We start from the raw sequence: 24,858 nt of genomic DNA on the forward strand, positions 1-24,858 counted from the left end.
TAGCCACCACTTTCGCCCATCTGTCAGGCAATGTACGGATTCCGTGGCGAAAGAAGTCCTCATCCTTGGAAGCGATCCAGTCAGAGACCCATGTTTCGATATCTTCTGAAGAAGTAAACCGCTGTCCAATCAAATCGTTGTTCATGCAATCGAACAAGTAGTAGTCCGAAGGAGCAACGTCTGGTGAATACGGCGGGTGGGGTAAAACTTCCCATCCGACATTTTCTAAATAGGTTTTGACCGGTTTTCCGACATGTGGGCGAGCGTTATCATGTTGAACAATAAGTTTATCATGTCTGTTCTCCCATTCTGGTCGTGTTCTGGCCAGAGCTTGCTTCAAACGCATTAATTGTCGTCGATAACGTTCTCCATTCATAGTTTCACCCGGTTGCAGCAGCTCATAGTACACCACACCTTTCATATCCCACCATATGCACAGCATAACCTTTGCACAGTGAATATCTCGTTTTGGTTGTGATGGACCTGGTTCACCTGGTTTCACCCAGGCCTTTTTTCGTTTAGGGTTCTCGTAATGGATCCACTTCTCATCATCCGTAATAATTCGATGCAGAAACCCCTTTCTGCTCTGTCGTTGAAGCAGCAAGTCGCAAATGGTTTTTCGTCTTTCAACGTCTCTGTCTTTCAATTCATGTGAAACCCAATAAGACATCTTTTGAATCATTCCCATGGCTTTCAAGCGTTTGGAGACTGTTGTTTGATCAACGCCTAATGCTGCTGCAAGTTGTTCCTGCGTTTGACACGAATCCTGCTCGAGCAATGCTGTCAATTCTTCGTCTTGAATTTTTTTTGGCTGTCCAGCTCGCTCTTGGTCTGCCAAGCCGAAATCACCACTTCTAAACCGTGCAAACCACTTCTGACACGTTCGCTCAGCTAGAGCATGGTCACCATACACTTCCACCAAAATACGATGACTTTCAGTCGCACTTTTCTGCATGTTAAAGTAATGCAGCAGGACACCCCGCAAAAACACTTTATCAGGCACAAATTGCGCCATGTTCACTTAACTACAAACTGGTGTTGTTGACGCTTTAATCCACTGCCCTATACTACGAACGATACGCGATGACAGGGGTTTGCAACACATGTGTGGATACACGGAACTGTGGGACGCTCCGTTCGTTGCGCCATCTCTTGTCCACCCGCACGAATTAATTCCTAGACCAAATATTTATTAAAAACTAATTTAAAGTGTAACGGTTTTGACAACTTAACGTTATCCTCATCAGATACTAACTGCTGATGTGGCTGCAGCACTGCAGCAGTTAGTGTCTGATGAAGATCTCGAAACTGTTAAGTTGTCGAAACCTTTACACTGCAATTTAGTTTCTAATAAAGAAATGTATATACTCTAATCAGAAGTGTTTATTATTCTTTTAGTGAGTTCCAGAGTCATGATGGATAGAGTTGCATCTCATGTTACCACTAGATAATAACGATGAATAAATATTGATTTGTATTTAATTAATACATTATAAATAAAATCTACTTACTGTGCTCTGTTTCCAGTCCATAGAGTTTCAATTTGTTGGCTTCATGCTGGGCCTTCTTCTTTAGGCGACATGCTCTACAGAGAGAAAACAAAATCATGAAGTCATCACATTCTGAGTCCTTTTCATCAGTATTTTGATCAATAACCGCTACTATCAATCAGAAATTTTACGCCGATCTTATTTAGTTTATGCACAGGAAGGCTTTTGAACTAGTGTAAAACAAACTTACCACACTTGCCTCTCGATCTTACACGTTCACTTCGCACCTTCTAAAAAGCAAAATGCAGAGCTACGAACGAATTCGTTTCACTACCTTGGTTTCCATTTTTTGCACTAATTCTACCATATTTGATTTGATTTTTCACCACTTAAAATAAACGAACAAAAAGTTACCAAGTTAGTTACTGAAGAGGAAACAACTTACTATAGTAGTCAATATGACACACTTTAACCGAAATATATGTTCGGAAGAAAACAAAAGAATTGTTGATGAATCCCTCCCGGCTTCTTGACAAATTTTAAAAAGTGAATAGTTTAGGAAGAAGTTTATTTCAGAATAAATAAGTAACTTACCTTGAAGCTAATTTGTTCTTTTCTTTGCGTGTCTTCGGCCGAACGTTGAAAGGAAGTTCACTAACCGGCGTCATTTCATTAATAAGCCTCCCTAACTTGTCCAGTTCTTTGCCAATACTGTACAATTTTCTTGGATTAGGAGTCAGATCATTACCATCACCTTTCCTTGCTTTACCACTAAAAAATAAAATACAAAAAGGTAAATGGGTTACAAGGTAATAGTCGAAAGCAAATTCCATTTTGTAGAAATTGCATAACAAATTGTGTTAACAGTCACAATTATCGATCTGACCAGACACGCAGAAAAAAATACAATATTGAAAGAACCAGCGGAATGAGGATTTGCGAAGAAACGGGAGAACCCCGAGAGAACTCTTGGATACGTGTACGAAATTAAATCTTTAAGTTAAGGCTCAGCACTCCTGCTAAATAAAATAAACAAATGTAAATTAGTTATGTTCGAAGGATTGTTGGGACAAAGTGGGAGAAAAGAAAATAATTCGACAAAACGAACAATTGTAAAGATACTGACTTTACACTAGAACCAAATCACGGATCCTTTGCGGAAAATGGGAGCGCTCTATCAATGAGTTGCTACTCTGTATTTTTTATTTACTTTATATATATGGATATGCTCTTTAGATTAAAGTAGAAATCTTTGAGTTTTACGTCCCACGGTTATGCCGGTTAGGCTAAAGGAGACGGTGAGGATGAGAGATGAATGAAATGGTGGAATAAAGAAAGTGGGAGGAAACGGGAGAACCCCAAGAAAACCCACGCACACGGTGTTTGTTCACCACAAAGTCCACTTGGCGGGAGCAGGGTTTTAGGTTAAAGTAGAAAAATGAATATTTTTCTCCCCACCGGGAACCAAACCCGAGGCAGTCGTACACCGTTCTGTTATCCTCCCAATACATATATACAAAGTGAGTTAGTTTTGTTTCATATCGTGAAACTACGAGAAGATCAGAGATGAAATGTGTTACTGAGCCAAGGAATCCATATGAAAATACAATTTCTCGTTACTTATTACCATTTTGCCTTTCAAACGGATCAAAACTGACACTGAAAGTTGTAGCAGTCCTAAAGCTTCCGGTATTACTTCAAGGGAAAAGAGATAGAAAATATTCTTGCGATACTGAGCCCATTTTTTTAAAAAAAAATTCTACCTACTTCCATTTATTATTTATTTATTTGGAAATCAGTGCTCAAATTAGTAACTAAAATTTTTACTACTTCTGGTTTGAATAGTATTAAGAAAGGAAATGAAATGAATTTTTGGGACACAGAACCGATTGAAAAAAAAATCTTGCTATCTCTTACCAGTTTAGCTCTGACGCTGCTGACAAACAGACTGACGGATATAGCTATCTTGACTTTCCATATCGTACTTTGAAAGCTTAAAAAAGTTTATCTTTATATATATATATTCATTGACACGGCAAAACCACACTTGCTGATTATAATAGTGTATAGTAATGAAGTTTTAAGTATGCAAATAAATCAACGCATTGCAAGATTCTGTGAAAAAAATTAACAAATTCTTAAAAACTGAGAAAAAATTAATTTCTTAACTACTTTGTGCTAATTTGAGAGTACAAGAAAAGACCGGGTAAGGGGAAGTAATACGTGACATTTTCATCATTAAGTCCGTTGCAATGAAATTCTGCAACGAATCAAGCATCTGCTATTCTTCGTAACAATTTATAAACAAACTAAATTAAATAAAACTATGTGTCCGCACCTGTGTTTGATTCCACGAACAGCACAATGGGGACTGAACACTGGATCCATCACCTCATTCAAAACGTGAGGATCTTCTAACTTCGTCTTCAGGACTAGACGCTGACCTTTCGGTCCTTTAGCCTGTACATTGTACTGCCAGAAGTACCTCTCCTTCTTACTCAAAGAGGATAATTTTGATTCTGACTCGCCATCACTAGACTCTACACATGAAATACAGAATACATAATTCAGATAAGAGTTATAAGTAAAGTGTTACATTACATACATTACAAGAAACAAAAGAAATTCCCATATAATAGTAAGTAAAACCAAATTTACCTGAGTATACCTTTTATTTGTTTATCCGAAATTTCGGTAGCTCTTGCCAGTTACCTTTTGCGAGAGATGAAAATTCAACAATAAACGATAGTTCACGTAGTTACGTTCTTGCCTCTACCTTGTTGTATTTCTAAAAATTTATATTCTCTATTCTGTTACTGGAATTTTTCTTTCACCACAAGTTGCCTTTTAATTATTGTTTCTCAACACAAATACTGAAAACAAGTTGAAATTAAGATCTTGAGCACATGATTCCTGCTATTTTTCCATTTGTTGTAGTGTTGCCACAACCAAGACAAGAAATAATGGGAGTTTTGTATCAAGACCATCTTAATTTCAGCTTGTTTTTATTATTTTGGTTAAACATTGCGGGGAAGGTAGCTTGGTGATACAAGAAAAATACCAACAGGATAGTGAAATATAATTTTTGGGATCACATCAAGGTAAATGCAAGAATGTAACTACGTGAAATCTAGGTTATCGTTAAATTTTCCTCGCTCGCGCAAAGTAACAGGCAAGAGTTCCCGAAAATTCAAGTAAACAAATAATAAAAAGAAGTACTCCAGTACACATTTTATTTTACTTACTATTATACATTAGTATACAAGTACGTAAATGAAAATGAATACGTTACGGTTTTGAAAGAAATTTCTTTCTATCACATCGAAGAGCTCTGCAAGTTCTTTCCAATCTGTTCTTGCTGTTGCTCAAAGAACTGACAGCAAAATGAATCATATAAACACGATCCTATTAAAAAGATAACGAATTCAGCCAATTGTTGATAAAATTGAAAATTCATGTCACTTGTACATAAAAAGAAAATACAAATCAATCAGAAAGCTATATACACAATCAGTTAATTACGAAGTCCTCTAGGTACTGAAATACTAAACAAATCTCTTCACAAAACCAAAACTAGCCACTACCATTGGATAAATGTTTGTTTCAAAGTTTAACTGCTTAAGGACGAAATTAATTTACAATTTTAGGTTTAAAAAATGGACATTTTTTATCATTTGTTTTAATTATTTGAATATAAAATGCACACTTTCAAATTGTACCTCTACAAACATTTTCCGATTACAAGAAAGTATTGACTTATATCTCTGATGTATCTTGGGCCTATAAAATATTAGTTATAATCAGGGTTAGGATTTTTAGGTGCAATTTTCATGGCAAAAAGGGAGGGAAAAGGTGCTAAAAATAAGCCAAAAAAGGGGACAAAAAGGTGCTCTTTCTCTTTATAGCCCATAACTATTTATTAAGAAATTGAAAGTTTAAAAAAGTAAAAACATGTTCGTATTTGTAAAGCAATAGTGTAAATTAAAAACCTGTTTACATTCTAACTCTATCCATAATATTGCTTTATCACAACTAATAAACGTAAGATGGCTCTAGAAATTGAACGACAAAAAGTTCTCTTTCTCCTACTTAAGATAATTGAAATATATTAACATGTTTTTCCATACCATTGTTAATTACTGATCAGAGGAAGAAAAGAACATGAAGCTGTTGTACCTCAATACATTAAGCATCTCTATGTTCTTAAGGGTAAGTTTGTTCCTATCGGGAATAAGACGTCTCTATAGATGCTAAAACTTCTTTCCATATCCACAGACATAAGGGGGGCAAACTTCGTGTTCACTCGGAATGGTAACTCTGTCGATGTAGCAAACTCCACAACATCCGGCCTCTTGTGAAGCTTGTCTCTGGCAAAACCATCTAACTGTTCCCTCACCGATGTAAATATTTTCCACTGTTTTTCCTACTCGACGCCTTCTTCTTCCAAACTTTTAATGGCTACTGGAATATACTTGTAAGCATGGACACAAAATAGTTCTGTCTGTAAATCTTGTTATCTTCTCCGATAGCAGAAGTTGTTGTGTCTTGGAGATAGCATCTGCGTCAGTTGGATCCAAAGAAAGCACAAACTCCTTGATCTTGTCAAAATTCTGACATACAAAAACACCACACTCAATCCATGTTCCCCAGCGAGTAATGACCGAGAATTTTGGGAGGGGTAGGTCTGTGATTTCTCTGTACACAACGGTGCGACTCGGGGCTTTCAGGAGAATTTTCTTCAGGCCAGCGATGAACTGATTCACTATGTCGTATTCATTCCTAATAGATTCACAAACCCTATGAAGGGTATGGACCAAACAGGTTACATGCTTTAACTTGGGAAACAATGTCTTCAACTGGTTAACTGCTGAAAGCATGTATGGAGCCTGGTCCGTAATGACCAGGACAACTTTCTTGAACTGGGTACCATTGGGTCAGAGCTTTTGACAAAAGTCAATGAATGACTGCATGACTGTACTGGCATTGGCTTTCTGCAACTCATACATCTTGAACAACATGGGCTGAACTTTTTCACCTGCGAGGGGAAAGACCAGAATGCTCAAAATCTATCGATCCGTTGAATCTGTAGTTTCATTCAGCACGATTCCCACATCGAAACCCGACACTTTCTCCTTGGTTCTTCGTATGGTTTCTTGATAAACAGGTTCAAGATAGTTTTTTCCTACAAGTACTCTCATCGTGAACTGACGTTCGTGTATACTTTTCAAGAAATCCTTTCAATGCCGGGTGGTTCACCTTATTGAGTGGAATTCCTGCTTGAGTTAAAGCTATATATATATATATATATAAAAAGCTAAATTCCTTTAGATTTTGGACCTTTGAAGAACACTGCTCAAAGGCGTTTCTTAATAACTAGTTTGTTAGTTTGAAAAGACTTATTCTTTTGATGCTTTGAACTAGAATTGTGTTGCAGGATACGGTCTCGATGTTTTTCATCCAATGTGATTCCTGAATCACAAATAATGCATCGAATAATGCTCCCATCAGTCTCGATGAAATCCTGCTTGAACTCCTGAGACAGGGCCAAATATCTGAATTTGGAACCTTCGGCATGGGAAATTCTTATACTGAACTTGTTAAGCAACAAACAACTTCGATTCAACAACAGAAACGTACTGAGAAAAGATTTAAGTAAATTTTTATTCCCTATTACTAGATTTAAATTTCAAGCTAGCTAAAACTCAACTCTGACTGTTGTCAACAATTAGAATGTATAAATACACTGCTACTGATTCTATATAAATTAAAAGAACCCAATGAACTAATGTTTTCATTGTTGCAGGTGTGCTGTATTTGTATTTCTAACAGTCCGGCGTTCACTGAAAGGAAACAGGAGCAATAATTCCACGTTCACGGCAAGGTGACGAGAATTAAATATATATATTATTATGGATTGGAAAGTAAATAAAATGGTAAAATGTGCTGTAGAAAAATGAAGAAGTAGAAGAGAAAGACCAGAAAAAGGGGAGGAAAGGGGATTTGAACAGAGTGGAGAAAAAAGGGATAAAGGCTACAAAAAGGGGAAAAAGGTGCTGGAAAATGACCCCCATTCTCAATTTCAGGCAACATCTCACACATTGGTTTCTTTCAGAGAGCTCTAATTTGCCCTACAAAAAAGTGCGCACATAAAAATCCTAACCCTGGTTATAATAAAAAATGCGTACTAAAACAATAATTAGAACTAAATAATTATACGCATAGGATGTAACTAAGATCAGAATTACTTCATTACTTCAATTTCCGCGTCCCGTGCAACACATATATGCGAGATACATTAACGACACTGATATACCACAATTCTAGCGACATCTATTGAGTATATGCTTAAATGTTAAGACATTTCCTTCACACTACAAAGAACAGAATCTTTAAAAAAAATTTACACGAATTTATTCAGAGCACATACTTAAGGGGCTTCTGTTACTTAATAGATAACAATCACCTTCACAGCTACAGCTAATTTTAAAAATAATACCGAAAAGAGTCACATAACCTCGCTACTAAACCTAGTGTCACAGAAGTGAATTGAAATGTATTAAGAAATCAATTGTGCACATTCATCTGCATAAATGAAGAACATAAGGACACAAATAACACTTATGGTATTATATCTGCAAGAATTAGTGTGTATTGAAATTAAATAGCTACAACACATACCACCATCTGAGGAGACATCTTCATAATGATCACTATCATCTTCAGAATCAAAGCCTTCATCGTGGGAAAACTCGTGTGATTCGGGACTAAGAACACCACCTACGAAAAATCAATTTTTAAATACATATATATCAAAGTATACTTTTCAACGCACCAATTTACAAAACATAGCGGTTCAAAAGTCGGGAGAAATGGACTAGCTACATGCATAGGAAGCGAGATTTCCCAAGTATTGTACATAATACCCAAAGACGCACAATACAATTTTTTCTTTTACTTTTTTAAATAATAATAATAATAATGTAACGCTCTTTTGACGTTATGGAAGAAAATGACAACGTACTCTGAATATTCAGTAGCTTGGCTGACTTAAACCAATTTTGTAACAACTTACTATTGATAAAAAAAAAAAAAATCTGGATGTAGTTGTCAATTTTGTACTGACCTATTTTAGAGCCATAAAAGAAATTAAAAAAAAAAAAAAAAAAAAAAACACCAGTATTGGGTAATCTTAGGTTAGGAATGCCAAGCCAACCGAATCAATACAGGTTGTGCCTAAAATTCAAATTTTCTATTTTTTTCTGTAGGGCGCTGAATGCGTCACCTACATTACACTGCAACAAAGGTAATGCGTCATTCAATACACACCATTACACACCCCAGGCTACACCATATTTTCATATTGTAAACTAAGAAATTTTTATCAGAATTACTTTCTTTAATTTTTAAACCTAACGAATTATTAACAAATTATAACATTCAACTCTTCTAATAATTTCCCAAACTTTGAACAAAATATTTTTACATAACTCACCTACTTACGTCGTTTCTTATACATCAAAGTAACCAATCAATCTCCCCCACATATTCGTTTTCTCGACCTGGGAGGCGCCATATTTGATCTTGCCACTTAGCATGCAACAAACACGCAACAGTTGAATAACGATCACCGCTAGCTGTTACCGCATGCTTTAATGTGTAACTCTACTATTTACACACATGTATACTGTTAATTACAGATATAACGGGTGAGTTTTAAATAATAAGAATTATGCTTTCATCATGTTAATACGAATAAATAATAGAATTTACGTAGAAAATTTAGAAGAATTTGATATAATGTTAAGATCACATTCATAATTAATCTTGATTCAAACGTAGCATTACTTTTAATTATAGTGCGCAGATATAGGATAACCTCACCATCTAGAGGTTTGCATTATATTATGATTAACATTTCAATAAATAACATTAATAACTAACATTCAAAAACAAATCAAATCGAACACATATTAGAACGAATGGCACGATTCTACTAAACGGGGACCATTCAAACAAACAAAGGAAATAATAACAATAATGTGAGGTACCGTTAAACGGTACGTTACAATAAAGTAACAACTACTATAAACAGCAATCGTGAGGAAGGAGCACACTTTCAGACACTACAACAATTCATGGACAAAAAGGGCAAACTCTTTATGGGATTGTTGAATATATTTCCCAAATATTAATCCTCTTATAATCACACCGAATACAAGGCATCCCACTCTTTATATGAATATATACTGTCTACATGTATGTGCTGAAAACATGCTTTTCTTCCTGCACTATCATCAAGATCAAACAACTTAAAATTGGCTGCCAGAAAAATTATGATACTTAACTTTTACTGAGTACAATTCCACTGAATTTTATAAGGAGAAATTTGACAAGTCGAATCAATCATGGTTAGAGCTAAACAATTTATGGGGATGTCAGGCAGGTAGTGTTTTAAACAAACAACCCAATAAATTTTACATGGTCAGCTAATGGATCACAATACATTAAAAAAAAAAAAATAAAAAAAAAATAAAAATTGGATACACACACAAATAACCACCAATGTTGTCACCTTTTTACATAAGGTTACAAATGCGAAAAAATTTCTGTTAATTGAGATTAGTATGGGGGGAAAAAATTCGGAAACGGGCACTCGTCAATTGTTCTGTATTAGTCCCCAAAACAACCCTGCAAAATTTTAATGTTGTTGGGAGTGGTCTTTACACTGCGCATTAGGCTTGAAGTTTGACACTTTTGCTCAAAACCGTAACTTTTTAAAAAAAGGAAATTCCTACGATCTGTAAATAGCAAAACGTTTCTGGGTAGTGACTAAACGCTACAGAAGGCTTTTCAAAAAACAAAAAGAAACAACTTATAATTAACACTATAAAATAAACACTGACATATTTTCCATCTCTGATAATGGGCTGTGCTTTTTGGCAACGCTAACACCGACGTCGCTCAAGGCCGTAGGTCTAACTGTTTTGTTTGTACCGTTACCAGTCACACTTTGGCAGTGACTTAGAAGAGGGTGTTATTTAAATCAGTCCGTGATAGTTTTGTGGTGGCAATGGTTGTTTTGTTTTTTTCACTGGCAGTGACATGAACTCGTAGTAATTTCATTGTAGGTAGTAATCAAGAGGTGTGGTGAGTACATGTCTTCTACGTGTAGTGGAGTATTAATATACCATAATTTTGTCTGTGAAATAGACAACAGTAAAAATATGAAACGCTCTAGATCTTCAGTAGAGCTCAAACAGGTGTAAATAGGGTAGTTTTATTTGGAACAAAGCTTCGACTCCTACTGTGTCACATATATGTTAAATTTTAAGCCTAAGGTGCAACCTGAGGATCATTTCCAAAAACATTAAAATTTTATAGGGTTGTTAGGGGCTTGTAAATAACTATTGACGGGTACCCGTTTTCGAAAATCCTATTTCCCATTTTCGCTCCACCTTATTGCAGATCTACCTCTATAATCATCAGTAACTTCTTAAAAAATCCAAAGCATATTTTGATCGGTGAGTTCTTTTATTTCTCGTACAAAAGACCTATCGTTGCAACTATGGTTAGGGTACGCATCTACGAGACAAAAATGGGGGTTCAATTCCCGATAGAAGCCCACATTGTTCGACTTGCCTTAGGCCGCAGGTCTACGATTCATATAGCCTCGTTTTTAAAACGATAATTAGTGCCATAACATAAACATGTTGGCATATTCTTACGCATTAGGTATTAATGCGGAATTCTTTTGTATGTAATGGTCTATATATGTACCACTAGTACTAGCATTTAGTTTTACTGTACAAAGATATTTTATAAACATACTTACCTGTAGACAGTGAGGAAGTTGAGCCTGCTTCTGCGAGTGATCCAGTCGAAAGTAAGTGAGGACGTGGCTCCCTGCGTTGCCAGATCTGTTCAAATCCTAAATGAGTCGGAGCAGAGGAAGAAAGCCTTGACGTTAAGACTGGACTTACAGCCATTGGTGTTGACTTTGGAACGGACTGTCCCAGTTGTGAGTCTGGTGAAGAAAGCGTTTCCTTTTTCAGTAACAGTTCATGTAAGGTACTGTGTTTCTGCTGCAAAGGGCTAATCGTGGCGTTTCTCGTAGCCGTTTTGGGTAACGACGTTGACGGAGAGCTGTGAGTAGGTACAGTTGTGTATGTCATGGTGTTTGATTTCACAAAGGGATCAATGGAGCTTGACGGAACACTGGATGATGTAAAATTCTCTCTATAAAAGCCCTGACCAATCGGTGGAAATGATGATGGGACAAAATTCTGATTTGCTACATCTTTAGCACTTACACTTACGTTCATGGGCATCACAGTGGAAGTTGCTGAATTTTGAACTGAAGTAGATGACTGAAATTTGTCCGGTATTATATAACAGCTAGACTCATCAGGCAACAGCAAATCATCAAAGCTCAAATCATCAAGTAAAGTTTCGTCGTTAGCATTCAATTCTGCTAAAGTCGGCCCTTGGATGAGATCAGCTTTGTCAACCTGAAAGATATCATCCTCTTCCATTTTAAATGTGTCACTGATACGTGTCACTTCGCATTCACCGTCTGGTCCTGTAATCACTAAAGACGAAGGCAGATGAAGCGTATCACTAATGACTACTGGATATGATGAGGAGGTTGAATTCGTTGCAGGAACTTGAAGTGTACCAGGTGAGAACACTGAACTCATCTGTTGAGGGTTTCCCAACAGGTTATCGTCAAACCCAAAAGTAAAATCTTGTAGCTCAGACATATCCATGATTTGAGGTCTTTGGGTTACAGAGCGTCTTGGAATTGGAACGCCAGCACAATCAGAATCCATCGCTACGGGTTCTTGTTTAATGTTTAAAGACTGTGAATCGGTGAAAAATTCACCTGCATACAATGGGTCTGCCATGGTGTAGATGACAGGGTACTGTGTTTAATCCACCATTTGTAACAGCAGCTAAAAGGCTTACTATCTGAAAAAGAAAAAGGAAAAATCAAAGGTAATTAGGTTTACGTATGTGATTATTTGACGAAAGACAAATAACTGAGAACAAACAAGGCAAAAAAGTGAGAACAACAACTGCATGCTTATACTGTACCACCCATCCTTATCTAGCATGTGATGAATTGGCATGAGAGTTTCGGGCAACCGAAGTAGTATAGGACTGTCTATTACTTCCCTTTAATGAAGTTCGTGGAAGGTTATTTCATGACTTTAGCAATACACAATGCTTAAATGAGAAAATATTGCTATCCTCATAGAAGAATTGGATATCCGTTATAGAACAGCATTATAACTTTTTTCTAAATTAAAGAACTAACTTACATTGGTTATAATTATGTTTAATTATTGAAAACCATCTAATTACAAACTTCTGCACGCATGTCAAGCATGTTTCTGCAATAGGCTAAGTTAGGACTCCGAACTACAATGACAGAATAATTGCTCATAGTGGCTAAAGGATACATACTGAATAACCTACAGGTCTTTGAATGAACCTGACATGGCAAATCCAAGTCAACTCTACATTCTACACATCAACAGGTAAACAAATGAATTAACATTAAGAAAATTATACCAACTTTACTAACACAAACTAACCGTCAAATAGCGAAAAGCCTATTAATTTTGTAAAGTATTATTTTCTCTTACACAGTAAGACAAGAACTTACTCGCATGTTACCAGTTTAATAGTAAAGAGAAGTCATTGAAAAAGATGCCAACAAGCATCGAAACAGTTTGACTAAAGTGTCGATTTCCCAGATACAAGGTAAGAGCCTCTTTATCGGAGGTAAACAATAATAGAACTTTCTGATAGAAGTACCTGATCTTTATATTTTCATATTATACACGATTTCTCCATATATATATATATATTACTATAAAAATAGTTCGGCGCGTGCAACCACATAGCAAAAAGGATTCGGAAAGTCGTTACACAGCTACTGAAACTGACGTATTGCAATTTGATGAAATATACACCTTTTATCACTGCCCTGCTCCTCGACCCCTATAATCGCGGTAACATAACGGAAGATAACGAACCTCAGCAGAACACATTGATGTATACGTAACCACGTTGTTTTCAACTAACGTATTTTCAAATCACATGTGTGCCACCTACCATTTGTATATATATACTTTTTCATTTTGTTCTCTTGAATTCAATGTAGAAAGATGTTCATTTTCCAAGTTAACCATCCCTGTATTTTGCTTTCCGAGAATCATGAAAAAAATAATTCCCCACAACATTGTTTTATTAAACGAAGTTATAAAACACTTCATACATTTTCTATGGTTCGTATGTTAACTTCCTGTCCTGGACACTTTCTAATACTCCTCAATTTACAGAGGCCAGACAAAAAACACGTAAGTTTGGCCCTCCACTGTACAACACTTGTTGCGGTTGCCGATCGTTTTTTTGTTTTCAATGTGTCATGTGGACCTTCCTCTTCCGTCAGCAGTAACCAATTCAGACGTGGTCGTCGTGGTGTGGTAAAATGGGCGACCTGACAGACTTCCAAAGAGGCATGATCGTTGGTGCCCGTCTGGTTGGAGTTTGTGGCAACAGTGGCGAACATTGTGGGGGTATCGAAAGGCACTGTCTCCAATGTCACGAGGGCATACACAATTCATGGGCAAACGACGTCTGCAAAGCACAACAGCTGTCGAAAGACAACCCTGTCAGATAGGGACCGGAAGCATTAAAACGGATTGTAGCAGCTAAAAAGACCACTGCAATGAAAATTACGTCCAAACTCAATTCCGGCCTACAGAACCCGGTTTCATCGAAAACAGTGCGACGGGAACTTCATAAAATGAAAATTCATGATAGGGCCGCTATCGCCAAACCCCTGGTCACAACAGTAAATGCGAAGAGGCGTGCGTGTCCAGTGGTGCACGGACCACAAGACGTGGACTCATGAGCAGTAGAAACACGTAATGTGGTCCGATGAATCGACCTTCACCTTATTTCCAACAACCGGTCGTGTTTACGTATGGAGAACACCGTCGCAGGCCTATGATACTGACTGACTGCTCCCACTTGTAAAGCATGGGGGTGGTTCTGTTACAGTATGGGCAGTGATATCGTGGTTTTCTGCAGGTCCCATCATAGCGCAGCATGGAATAATGAATGCTAAGGTGTATGAGGCCATTTTGGAGGACCAGGTTCTACCCATAGCCCAACTATTGTTCCCTGATGGTGATGGCAGCTACCAAGATGATTTGGCACACTGCAAAAACGGTGAAGTCATGGTTTGAGGAACATGACCAGGAGCTATCACACCTCCCCTGGGTCCCACAATCAGCAGATCTGAACATCATTGAGCCAGTGTGGTCTGAGTTAGAAAGGCGTGTTCGGTCTCATTACCCTCAATCAGCATCCCTTACGGAACTGGAGCATGTTTTGGAGGAACATTAGTACAAAATTCCACACACCATGATTCAGCTGTATACGTCCATTCCACGTCGGATCCAAGCTGTTTTGGACGCAAAAGGAGGCCCCACACCATACTAGGTATGATTTTCACACTTTTGCAAACGTATCAGATTTTTTTTGTCCAACCCCTACATATATATATAAGAACCATACAGCCCTAAAATATGCAAGTAATTTGTACTTTTACACTTAATTTCCCACAAATATAACCACATTCATTATAAATCACTGTGAAGTACACATTTTATTTTTAAAAAATATAAATAAATAAATAAGAGGTAAAACTACTTAGAAGATAGTACTTAGTAGAGCATTTACATTCGTGCGAAATGTGACCGAATGATGAAGTGTATTTCTTAAGTATACGTATACTTCTGGAGGTCAATTATAAAATTGCAAACAACACACTCATACTAGTCTCAGAAATTATTATTTTCCGCCACTAATTATAAAAACGATCTGCAAACATTCTACTTTGTTCCCTCAATATTTTCAAACGTATTAAAACAGTGTGGAAATACCCGTATCTTCTCTCGCAAATAAACAGTACTCAACAATCCTTTTAATTTTCCAACAACTATTGGATAATGAAAACTATATAACGGCCCTGAAACGGAATATATTGAATAAGAGTAAACAAGATCGCAGCCACACTGTAATTTGTAAACTAAAACAGAAATAATCTCAATACAGATTTCAATCAGATAAATCATGATCCACAACCTGTACAAAATATCACATTAATGTAATACTCATATCTCTGTAATGAAGGCAAATTTCAATTATAGATGACATCTCGTTCAAAACTGGGAAATTAACTTAAAATTTTTTCTAGTGAAGTTCTTATCGAATTCAATATTTTCTCTAGACTATTAAAACGAAATATGTTTGGGAATTCAATTGGGAAAAATTAGAAGTGTGACGTTATGCTGAAAACCAACAAAACCTTACAAAAACAAAATTTTATAAAAAATTAAACAATTTGGAAACTACAAAGTAATAAACTAACTTAAATTATACTACTCCGCCTTATACATGCTACCCACGGTGTTCAGTCATTACCTGGCACCATTTTCGAATGATAACTTTCCGCTTCTTAATTCATGCATACGAGTTTCGTTTGCTTCAGAACAAATAGGACTTCCAAACCATCAACTGCACAAACTATGCACTTGTGTGTAAACTAAAGAAGTTTTCCTTAAATATGGTACCAATATTACATTGTTAACGGAAAAATCTTGCTCCAAATCTACATTTACACGAGAGGAAAGTAACTTCGACGGCCACATACAAAAGGTCCGAGAAGGTTTTCGATTACTGGTCCCCCATGTAGGGTTGGTCACTGGTCACTGGGTTGCTTTTTTTCTGTACTAAAGTTTATAAATTGAATTCACACAGTATTGCTGAGCGAGAGTTAGGGAGTGAAGTCAGGTTAGAGTTCCGCAGGGCAGGTTGTTTACTGTCATTACAGCTCAATGGGAAGGGGGACCAGTAACCTACAACCTTGCCGAAAAGTCCAATAGCACAAAATAAAAATAAATCGCAAATTCATGATAAAACAACAATTACGATAACAGTACACATCGAGCATATTGCTCTAAATATATCATTATCGAAGTATCGCCAAACGTTAATGATTTGATGTTATAAAATACCGGTACTGATATTCACCGAATTTCCTAACTGCTACGCTCTATACCCTGCAAGCAGTACAGATACTAACGTTAGAACATTTAAACTTTCATATATGACAGCAAATAGCTCGAAGTGGAAGAAAAGGAGTAGAAACGAACAAGCCGAGACGAGAGTCAACACTACATTACATAAAATTTTCGAACACCTCTAAAGCCAATGGATCAACTTCGAATCCCAACTGATGTTTACATCAAACTACAACACGAAATATGTAACAGGTTCACGAGATATGTACACTGCAAGCCAAAATCACGCTTCTATAAAATCGTTTATTAGCAGACCATACACAAGTTCATGACCAACCTCTCAAATGCCTCAAATAGGGAGTTCACAGCGTCTTCTGCAATTACTATTTGAACATTCTATTTTATTTCCAATAATTAATTTGAAGCGTTACGTACTTTTCTTCTAAATCTCCACTTAATTTACTTCGCATAGCATGTAACTATGAATAACAGCAACGCGAAAAATGCACAGCTTCAACCGTGGTTTTTATTCCATTGATGTAACTTTATCACCGACCCGAAGTTCATTTTTGGAATTTAAAAAGACATTGGGAAAAACAAACTTAAATTCAAACTTTATTAACCAACCCTCGTATATAAAAGAAACAATCTTAAAGTTTTCTTCATCAGTTTAGTATTTTGTACATTTGTGTTGGTGGGCCTCACTTCGATTTTTACGGCCATATGTGGTCAAGGAACAAGGACTGTTCACGTGATAGTTACATGCTTGGTGAACGTCCCTTTAAGTCTAACTTTCGGGACAATCACTTTCCACCTACGCACTTCTATAACCGAAAGCTCAACAATAATTCTAGTCCCGACGCTAGGAGTAAAAATCGAACTTTTCCCGGTTGACCATATACAAGCTTTGGTTTACTAAAAAAAACTCTCAGTGTTACACACGCTCGCTTGTTTATTACTTCAAAAAGCACCCACCAAGGCGAGTGGGGTGCCGTGTTCTAAAAATAATACGCGCTCCCCTTGTATGGGTTGAGCTTCACACGTTAACGCCGTTGGCATATGTAAAAGTTAATTTTCAAAGTTTATCAACAGTAATATTTTATGCATCCGTGCAAACATAATCATTCTAACAGTGTGTAAAAGTCTCATGTAAAGTGACTCGTAATACGTGTTAGCACTTTAACATTCGTTTGTGGCCTCAGCTTGAATGGTCGTTTTATTCCTGCCAGTAAAAATTACACTAAACCTTCAAGACTAGTTAACGCAGCACCAAGCTTATTCCAACTCTAATACAGGAACTTTTGTAAATCTCATTTACACCCAGCGAATTCAACGCCAGGACCTGAGTGGTATCAGCAGTGAAACAACTGACCGGTCAAAAATTGACTGTAAGCAACACCTTAATTAGTTAACCAAATCATATAGCCACCTCTTCATTGAAAGAAAACAAATAGAAAAAAATGAAAGGTTGAAACAACCAAAAAATTTCAAAAAAAAGTTACTCGTTTGTTTGTAATCTTTTAATGTTCTTTCATTTTGTGTACTTCATGTTCAGTAACATTATATTTTTTACACAGTTTAACTAGGTTTTTGTACTTTATATCGTATCGTAAAGTGATTCGTTAATATTTGTGCTAAAGTTAATCATTTACACATATTTCTATTTTACGATACTTATATTTTATTGATCTGTGTGCACAGCTTCGGTTTCAATAAGATATAAGTGCGGATGTAATCGTGATCTGCCGTAGCAAAGCTAGGATGAATGCAAATGAATGCTTAGGTTTTTAGAATTTTAAGAACGGCAGAAAAACACAATAACAACTTCGTACCGTAAAAAAGGTTACATATGTACATACCGCTTAAATACTTTCACCATGAATTATCAGTGCTGTTACTTTTCTTATCGCATTCCAAGAAAATAATGGCAGTTTATCATCCGATTACGCCGTCTATCAAAGTTCCACTACAAAGATGACGCTTACAACAATACTGTCTTTATTATTATTTCCATGTCCCATAGTAGTTCTTCTAAATAACAATTCTGCCGTGCTTAATACAATGAATAACCAACATAGTATATCCTTTATATTGTTAAGTGATGTAAACATCAGTTATATTTAATACGAAAGCAATTGGTATACAAGAAACATGGACACACGTCGACCCTCGGATGACTCATAAGAAAAAAATATTTATACCCTCCATTCTGGAAATAAATACCACAACGAGGGACCAACGGTGCCTTTGTTGAGATAATTATTCCCCGGATGTAATGTATGAAGAGTTTTCTTTGCCCTCAATAAGTTGCTGGAATTCCAAGTACCCAACCCCCAATTAAGCACATACACTTATGTCTTCTAAAAGACATCCGAATTTACGCTCTATTCGCTTTTTGTTCATTTCTTTCTTTGTACTTAAATACAGAGACGCTGAACCCCAAACCTACCAATCAAGCACAAAGTTAACATCTCGAACAATTTAAGAAAGCCCCAAAATCTTGAACAACAAATAACCTCTAAAAATATTTCATACAGCACATCACAAATATCAGGTATCATAAGCAATGTAGGGAACAGGATGGTTAAGTGGTAGAGCACACATCTCTGATGCATGGAGTCCTTGGTTTGATCTTAGGCCATGACTTTGTGGTGGACACCATCCATGCGTTCTTTTAGGGTCTACCATTTCCTCCTACATTCTCATACGTCTCCTCCAGTCTACAGGGTATACTACTAATTGTTTCAGGATACTGCTTTCTTTGTATATCTACATGAACTTGCTTTGGCTGTTTTCTTTCGCTTTTTGTAATAATTTACACGAGCCTACAGTAGTACTCAAACCCTCTTTACCCCATCTCTAAATGCACACGAAATATGCGTTTAGAACACCTGGCTACCCTCCATGCTATAAATCAGGGGCGCAAATAACCAGTGTTTCATTGGTGCGAGCGAGTATTCAATATCATACCGAAGGTAAGTAAATGATTTCTATTGTAGGATGTGAGCTAGTAAAATTTTGTTGCTTCTTTGCATTCCTGTTATAAATGATTATATTCTCGACAGTAATACGTAAGTGATTCTAATACATTTCTGAAAAACTTTTTTGATTTCACGGAGGGCATGATAGAATTAGCCTATCAGTCGCAACAAGGGATCCGCAACATCAGAAAACTTGGGAAACGCCGATCCAAATCCTTTAACTCAGGAAGTATGAATGTGAATGCTATATTAAATTAAAAAAAAAAAAAAAAATATCCATATATATATGAATAGTTGACAGTGAACTCAAATGATTCGTCTTTTTAATGATATGCGAGTTGAATAAAGTCGTTCTTTGTCTGAATCATTGAACTTTGTATTTCTGAATCATTTGCAACACTTAACTAACTAAGACGTTCTGTACTCTGCAGTCTTTACAAATTATCCGTTTATCTTAATAATGTGTATAACTCCGTGAAATGATTTCACTTGTGCAGTTCTATATCTGCCCTGAAGTCCCACAATATATACACAAGTATTGCCATCAGAAGTCTTCCGTAGACTCGTTGTAATCAAGGAGTCTCGTGTCCGAGTCCAGACGGAGAACCATTTCTCTCGGGTGCAAACCAAGTAGTGGTTCGGAATCCACTATTAAGCCTAGATTGTCAGATTTTTGTGAGAAAAGAAAAAAGATCTTACGACTCAAAAAAAGATATACCGTATGGCATTGAGATTTTACATATAACGAACATAGTCTATATGGTTCATATAGTAACGCAAAATAATTTCAATTGGGAACTGAGATCAATAAAAAACAATCGCAACACATAAAACAAAAAAGTATATTACGATTTCCAGTGGGAGATTATGTGACTCGGATTGCCCGTTAAGTCACACTTCCTCGTCCCATATAACTCGGTGGTGACAGAAACACTAGACTTAAAATCCGATCAACCAAGTAGCTGTACATATTACACAAATCTATATTGCGTTTTAACTGTATTTTAATGAGGACTACATCTCTTAACGGTCCCACATCCTGTTTATATGCGTTCAAAAATTCTTGCAGGACATATTTACAAAATTCACAGGTACTTTAACTTTTATTAGTTCACAGTAACTCCTGTTCCTTACGTCACTATCACGATCGATCAGAACTGCGATACGATCAAGACCACGATGATAGATGCTAAAAGGCAAGGTTCTAGAAAACAGGTCCCCCTCCCCATTTAGCTGTAATAGACAGGAAACGTGCCCTGCGGGACTCTAACCCGCTCTGACTCGCTAACGATCGCTCAACAATACTATCTGAATTAAATATTAAACTTTGGTACAGAACGGAACCAATGTAGCTACTAATCTATATGGGGGGAACTTGTGTTCTAGAACCTTCCCATGCAAATTATCCTAATCGTAAGGATAGAGGGCGGCTAGATAGGAGGTAATTAAAAACTACCTGCTGTATTTACTCTTTGAATATTAAGTTACGTCGCGGAGTTGCGTTGTAAACAGTGTGAGAATTCAGTTCCTCTTCTTCAAGAAAAGACAGAAATCGCACTAACGAAATCGTATAAAAACATGGCCAGGTGTATGATTTATTTATTTACTTAAAACACAGAAGAAATCATTTTACGGGGGAAACAATAACGTGTAACATGCTTGAAAAACCTAAAACTTATGAGTGTAAAACTTACAGGAAAAACATAAGATTTGGAGGCCTCATTTAAGCTCTAGTTTCTATTCTTAATAACCCCATTGTTGCGTAAGGATGCTAAAACCAAACTTTTCCTACCCATGTGTAATCTAAACAAATAAATACACAATGTGTAATCTAAATCTATGTAAACCATTCTTTAAGCATGATTTTTGCCAGCCCTATCCTTATATCACCTTCAATAAAAATATACTATCGAGTACTTGTTCGAATAAGCGAGCACAATCAAAACCATTAATATTAAATACATCAGAATATCTAATCAACATCCTAGAGTGGCATGACAAAGATAAAAACAAACTATTTAAACTTCCAACACTCAAAACAATGCACCCCTTTAAACACATCTATTAACGCAATACAACCCATCGACTGAATTTAAATTCTTTAAAAAAAAATTCTCAACGAAAACACATTTCCTAATTGACATTAGTTGATCTATTGTCATAAGCATATTGCATCACATTAAAAGAGTCATGTAAAGCAGACGCAAGGTACGATTCCAAGAAACAAAGAAGGGACTTGATCCAAGTTCATGGAATTTACACAGATGTTGCAAAGTAGCATGTTATTAACTTCAAAAATATATCTTCAATCAATACTTATGCTACACGTAAGCTAAATTCACGCCTCACACAACCATTCTATACACCACAACTAAAATTAACTCACAAAAACATATGGCTGCCCTCGCTGAGCCCCTTGTTTTGATCACACATTTAACGCTGAATAAAATGTTGGAATCTACTACACAAATGGGGATCCTCCTTTGGCACAGTGGTCATAATGTTGTATATGTATTCCATGTAAACTGAGTAATCTATATCTTCACTGCCAATCGATGACACAATATTCTCAGCTCATAGAATACACAGATTGATGGAAGTGGCAGTTTCCCGCGCTTACGACACTACTATGGAGGATCAACATTACAATGACTTCACACAAAATAAGATTATCTTCAACACATTTTTCTCGCAACAGAATTTACACCATTTCTTTGTGTTGCACTTCAATAAACACTGTAGATCAAGGTCACTTACCAACTAAACGCAAACGATACTTCAAATTCTTTGTCTTTTCCTTCTAAAATACAAGGAAATTCCACTTCTTGTTTTGCTCCACTATGAGGAAAGAAATTACTCAAAGGTCACATGAGCACGATCAATCGAACCGCGAAGTAACCAATCAGAAGAGCTTGTACAACCTTTTCACCAATCAAAGGATTTGTTGTGATCCATAACTCCCACCCCTACAAGTAAAACATTACAGGAGAAAATGGAAGCTAATACGCTATTTTACAATTATTTTTTGGGAAATATTGTAAATTAATGCTGCTGATTTATAAAAAGAGAAACTAATTCCAAATTAAAAGTGATATAAATATTCGTCAAGTTTGCTAGTTTAGTGGATAATGATGTTACTTTAAAGAACTTGGCTAAATAAACAAATAGCAATAAAATAGATTCCTCTACACACAATTGTCGGTGCCAACTCTCTGTTGACGTCAAGCTACGTCATGGTGTTTTTGGACTTCCAAGCCACGTGAATCGTACGTACTGTTTACCAAATTGTAAAGATCAATAACTAACACAGCTACTAAGGTCATATAAAATAATAATAAACCAACTTTTCCCAAGAGTAGCCCTGCCATATTGACGGGCTTATTTACTAAATAAAAATGTTTTAACATTACATGTTAGGAATATCATCATACAATTTGATCTCGTAAACAAACAAATAAATCTATTGATACCATAAGCACGTGCCTTGAACAGTAATCAAGATTTAAATACGAATAATTAAGAAGCTTTATATTCTACACGCGAATTGGTCTAGTTATCTATAAAAAAAAAAATTAAACTATCCTTGTTACTTTCGTAAACAGTGTGCTGTAATAAGCATACTGTGTGAGAAAGAAACAAATAGGCTATTGTTGAAAGAAGCAGAACAAGAAAAAAAGACAAAGCTTTTGTTTTTCTAGGATGTTCGCTAGATTTCAAGAAAATCAGTTGTTAATACAATAAGCATATAATAGGAAAAGTATGTGTATTTTCTTAGTAGCTTTGCGTGTATATAAGTCATCGTAAGTATGAAACTTTTCTATAGGGTAAATAGAAACTTCCAGGGTCCACCAACGTTGCCAACCAGTGGATCCAAACTATCAGTAGCAAGAGCTCGAAGATTTAAGAAAATATCATTAAAAATTACTAAAAGATTGAATAACCAATCTGTAGATAATAAAATTTGTTGTAATTTTAAAGCTATTTAATTAAAGAAATTGTCATGATAATGTTTAAATTAAAATTCACCCACTTGCATTTTTTTCTAAACTAAAAAATACATCCTTTTTGTTAGTGAATAGTTGAACTTTTTAGGATAAAGCTTTAAGAAATGTGGATTATCTTATGTATCTGTTATTTCTATATACCTCTCCTTCATTCATTATTCATTTTTGCTGCTACTTGTTTAATATTTCTCTTCCCCCTCCTTTGGGAGCTCATGTGGTTCGGATTCCACGTTAATCAGTAGGTCCACGTCTCATATAGCCTCGCTGCTGAACGGGACGCAAAACTAAAATCAACTCAACTCAACTTCCCCCTCCTCTTCCTAGCCGTCGTACATATCAACATGTATCCTTTTAGTTATTGAAATTGTAACTGAAAACCATTGGTATAATGCTAGGTTTTTTTTTTTTTTTTTTTTTTGGCAGGAGATGAACTGTAGACAGTTTTCAAAAATATGGAGTATACCTAGAGCAGTGATTCTTTCAGGGAAAAAAATGTTCCGGAGGGCACATTTAGTATTCGGCGGGGCACGTAGTATTTTCACATGGTATTATTCTATTTATTATTATATTATACTAGGGCCATGCCGAAAGTTTTTAGCTCTGACTGGAACAAAACATTTACAGTTTTTCAAAGTACTCTCCACGGACACGAACACACTTTTGCATCCTTTCAAACCACTTAGAAAACTGTTCATTCCACACACTTTCATCTATATTGTCCACAGACTCCAAATAAGCACCAATCGCATCATCATCCGATGAAAAGCGACGTCCATGCAAGTGTTCGTTCACTTTGGGAAACAAAAAAAAAAAAATATCACAAGGCTAAGTTCGGCGAATATGGTGTATGTGGCAGCACTCTTGACTCCTTCCTGGTTCAGAAAGTCTACAGTTCTTGCAGCACTGTGGGCACTTGCATTGTCATGATGCAACAGAAGATAGCCGAGTTTTGATCTTGGATGTTGGGCCTTCCATTTCTTGAACATAGTGGGAAGACAAACTGTTGAGTACCACTCAGCATTCACCGTACGCCAATTGTCAAGTTCAACAGTCGCAACATGTCCCTTCCGTAAGAAAAAAAGACGCAACTATTTTCTTCCCAACACTCCGAGGTCTCTTCGCTTTGGTTGGGGGATCTTCATTCTCGAAGCACCACACTTGCGACTGCTGCTTGGTAAGAGGATCATACTGATAAATCCACGATTCGTCACGCGTGACGATGTTGTAAACATCACGACTTGCCCCTCGGTTGAATTTATTCAACATAAATTCACACCATTCCACC

The 24,858-nt window shown here is 36.4% G+C and overlaps 1 protein-coding gene across 2 annotated transcripts in view; it reads right to left on the bottom strand.

Annotated features, from left to right (window-relative positions):
* Nucleotides 1-22,480, bottom strand: part of REPTOR (repressed by TOR) — a 44,896-nt gene extending 22,416 nt beyond the window's left edge. The window contains exons 1-6 of one of the 2 annotated variants that reach the window (XM_081762261.1): nucleotides 22,327-22,480; nucleotides 11,323-12,458; nucleotides 8,169-8,267; nucleotides 3,829-4,030; nucleotides 2,085-2,261; nucleotides 1,512-1,585 (exon numbers count right to left, since the gene is read on the bottom strand). In XM_081762261.1, the coding sequence (XP_081618387.1) occupies nucleotides 1,512-1,585; nucleotides 2,085-2,261; nucleotides 3,829-4,030; nucleotides 8,169-8,267; nucleotides 11,323-12,394 (1,624 nt within the window). In that variant the 5' untranslated portion in view covers nucleotides 12,395-12,458; nucleotides 22,327-22,480. The other variant, XM_081762271.1, reaches the window with a different exon arrangement.
* Nucleotides 22,481-24,858: the final 2,378 nt, after the last annotated feature.

The sequence above is a fragment of the Thermobia domestica genome, chromosome 1 (assembly GCF_964235325.1).
Source record: "Thermobia domestica chromosome 1, izTheDome1.hap1.1, whole genome shotgun sequence".
In the NCBI taxonomy this organism is placed as follows: domain Eukaryota; kingdom Metazoa; phylum Arthropoda; class Insecta; order Zygentoma; family Lepismatidae; genus Thermobia; species Thermobia domestica.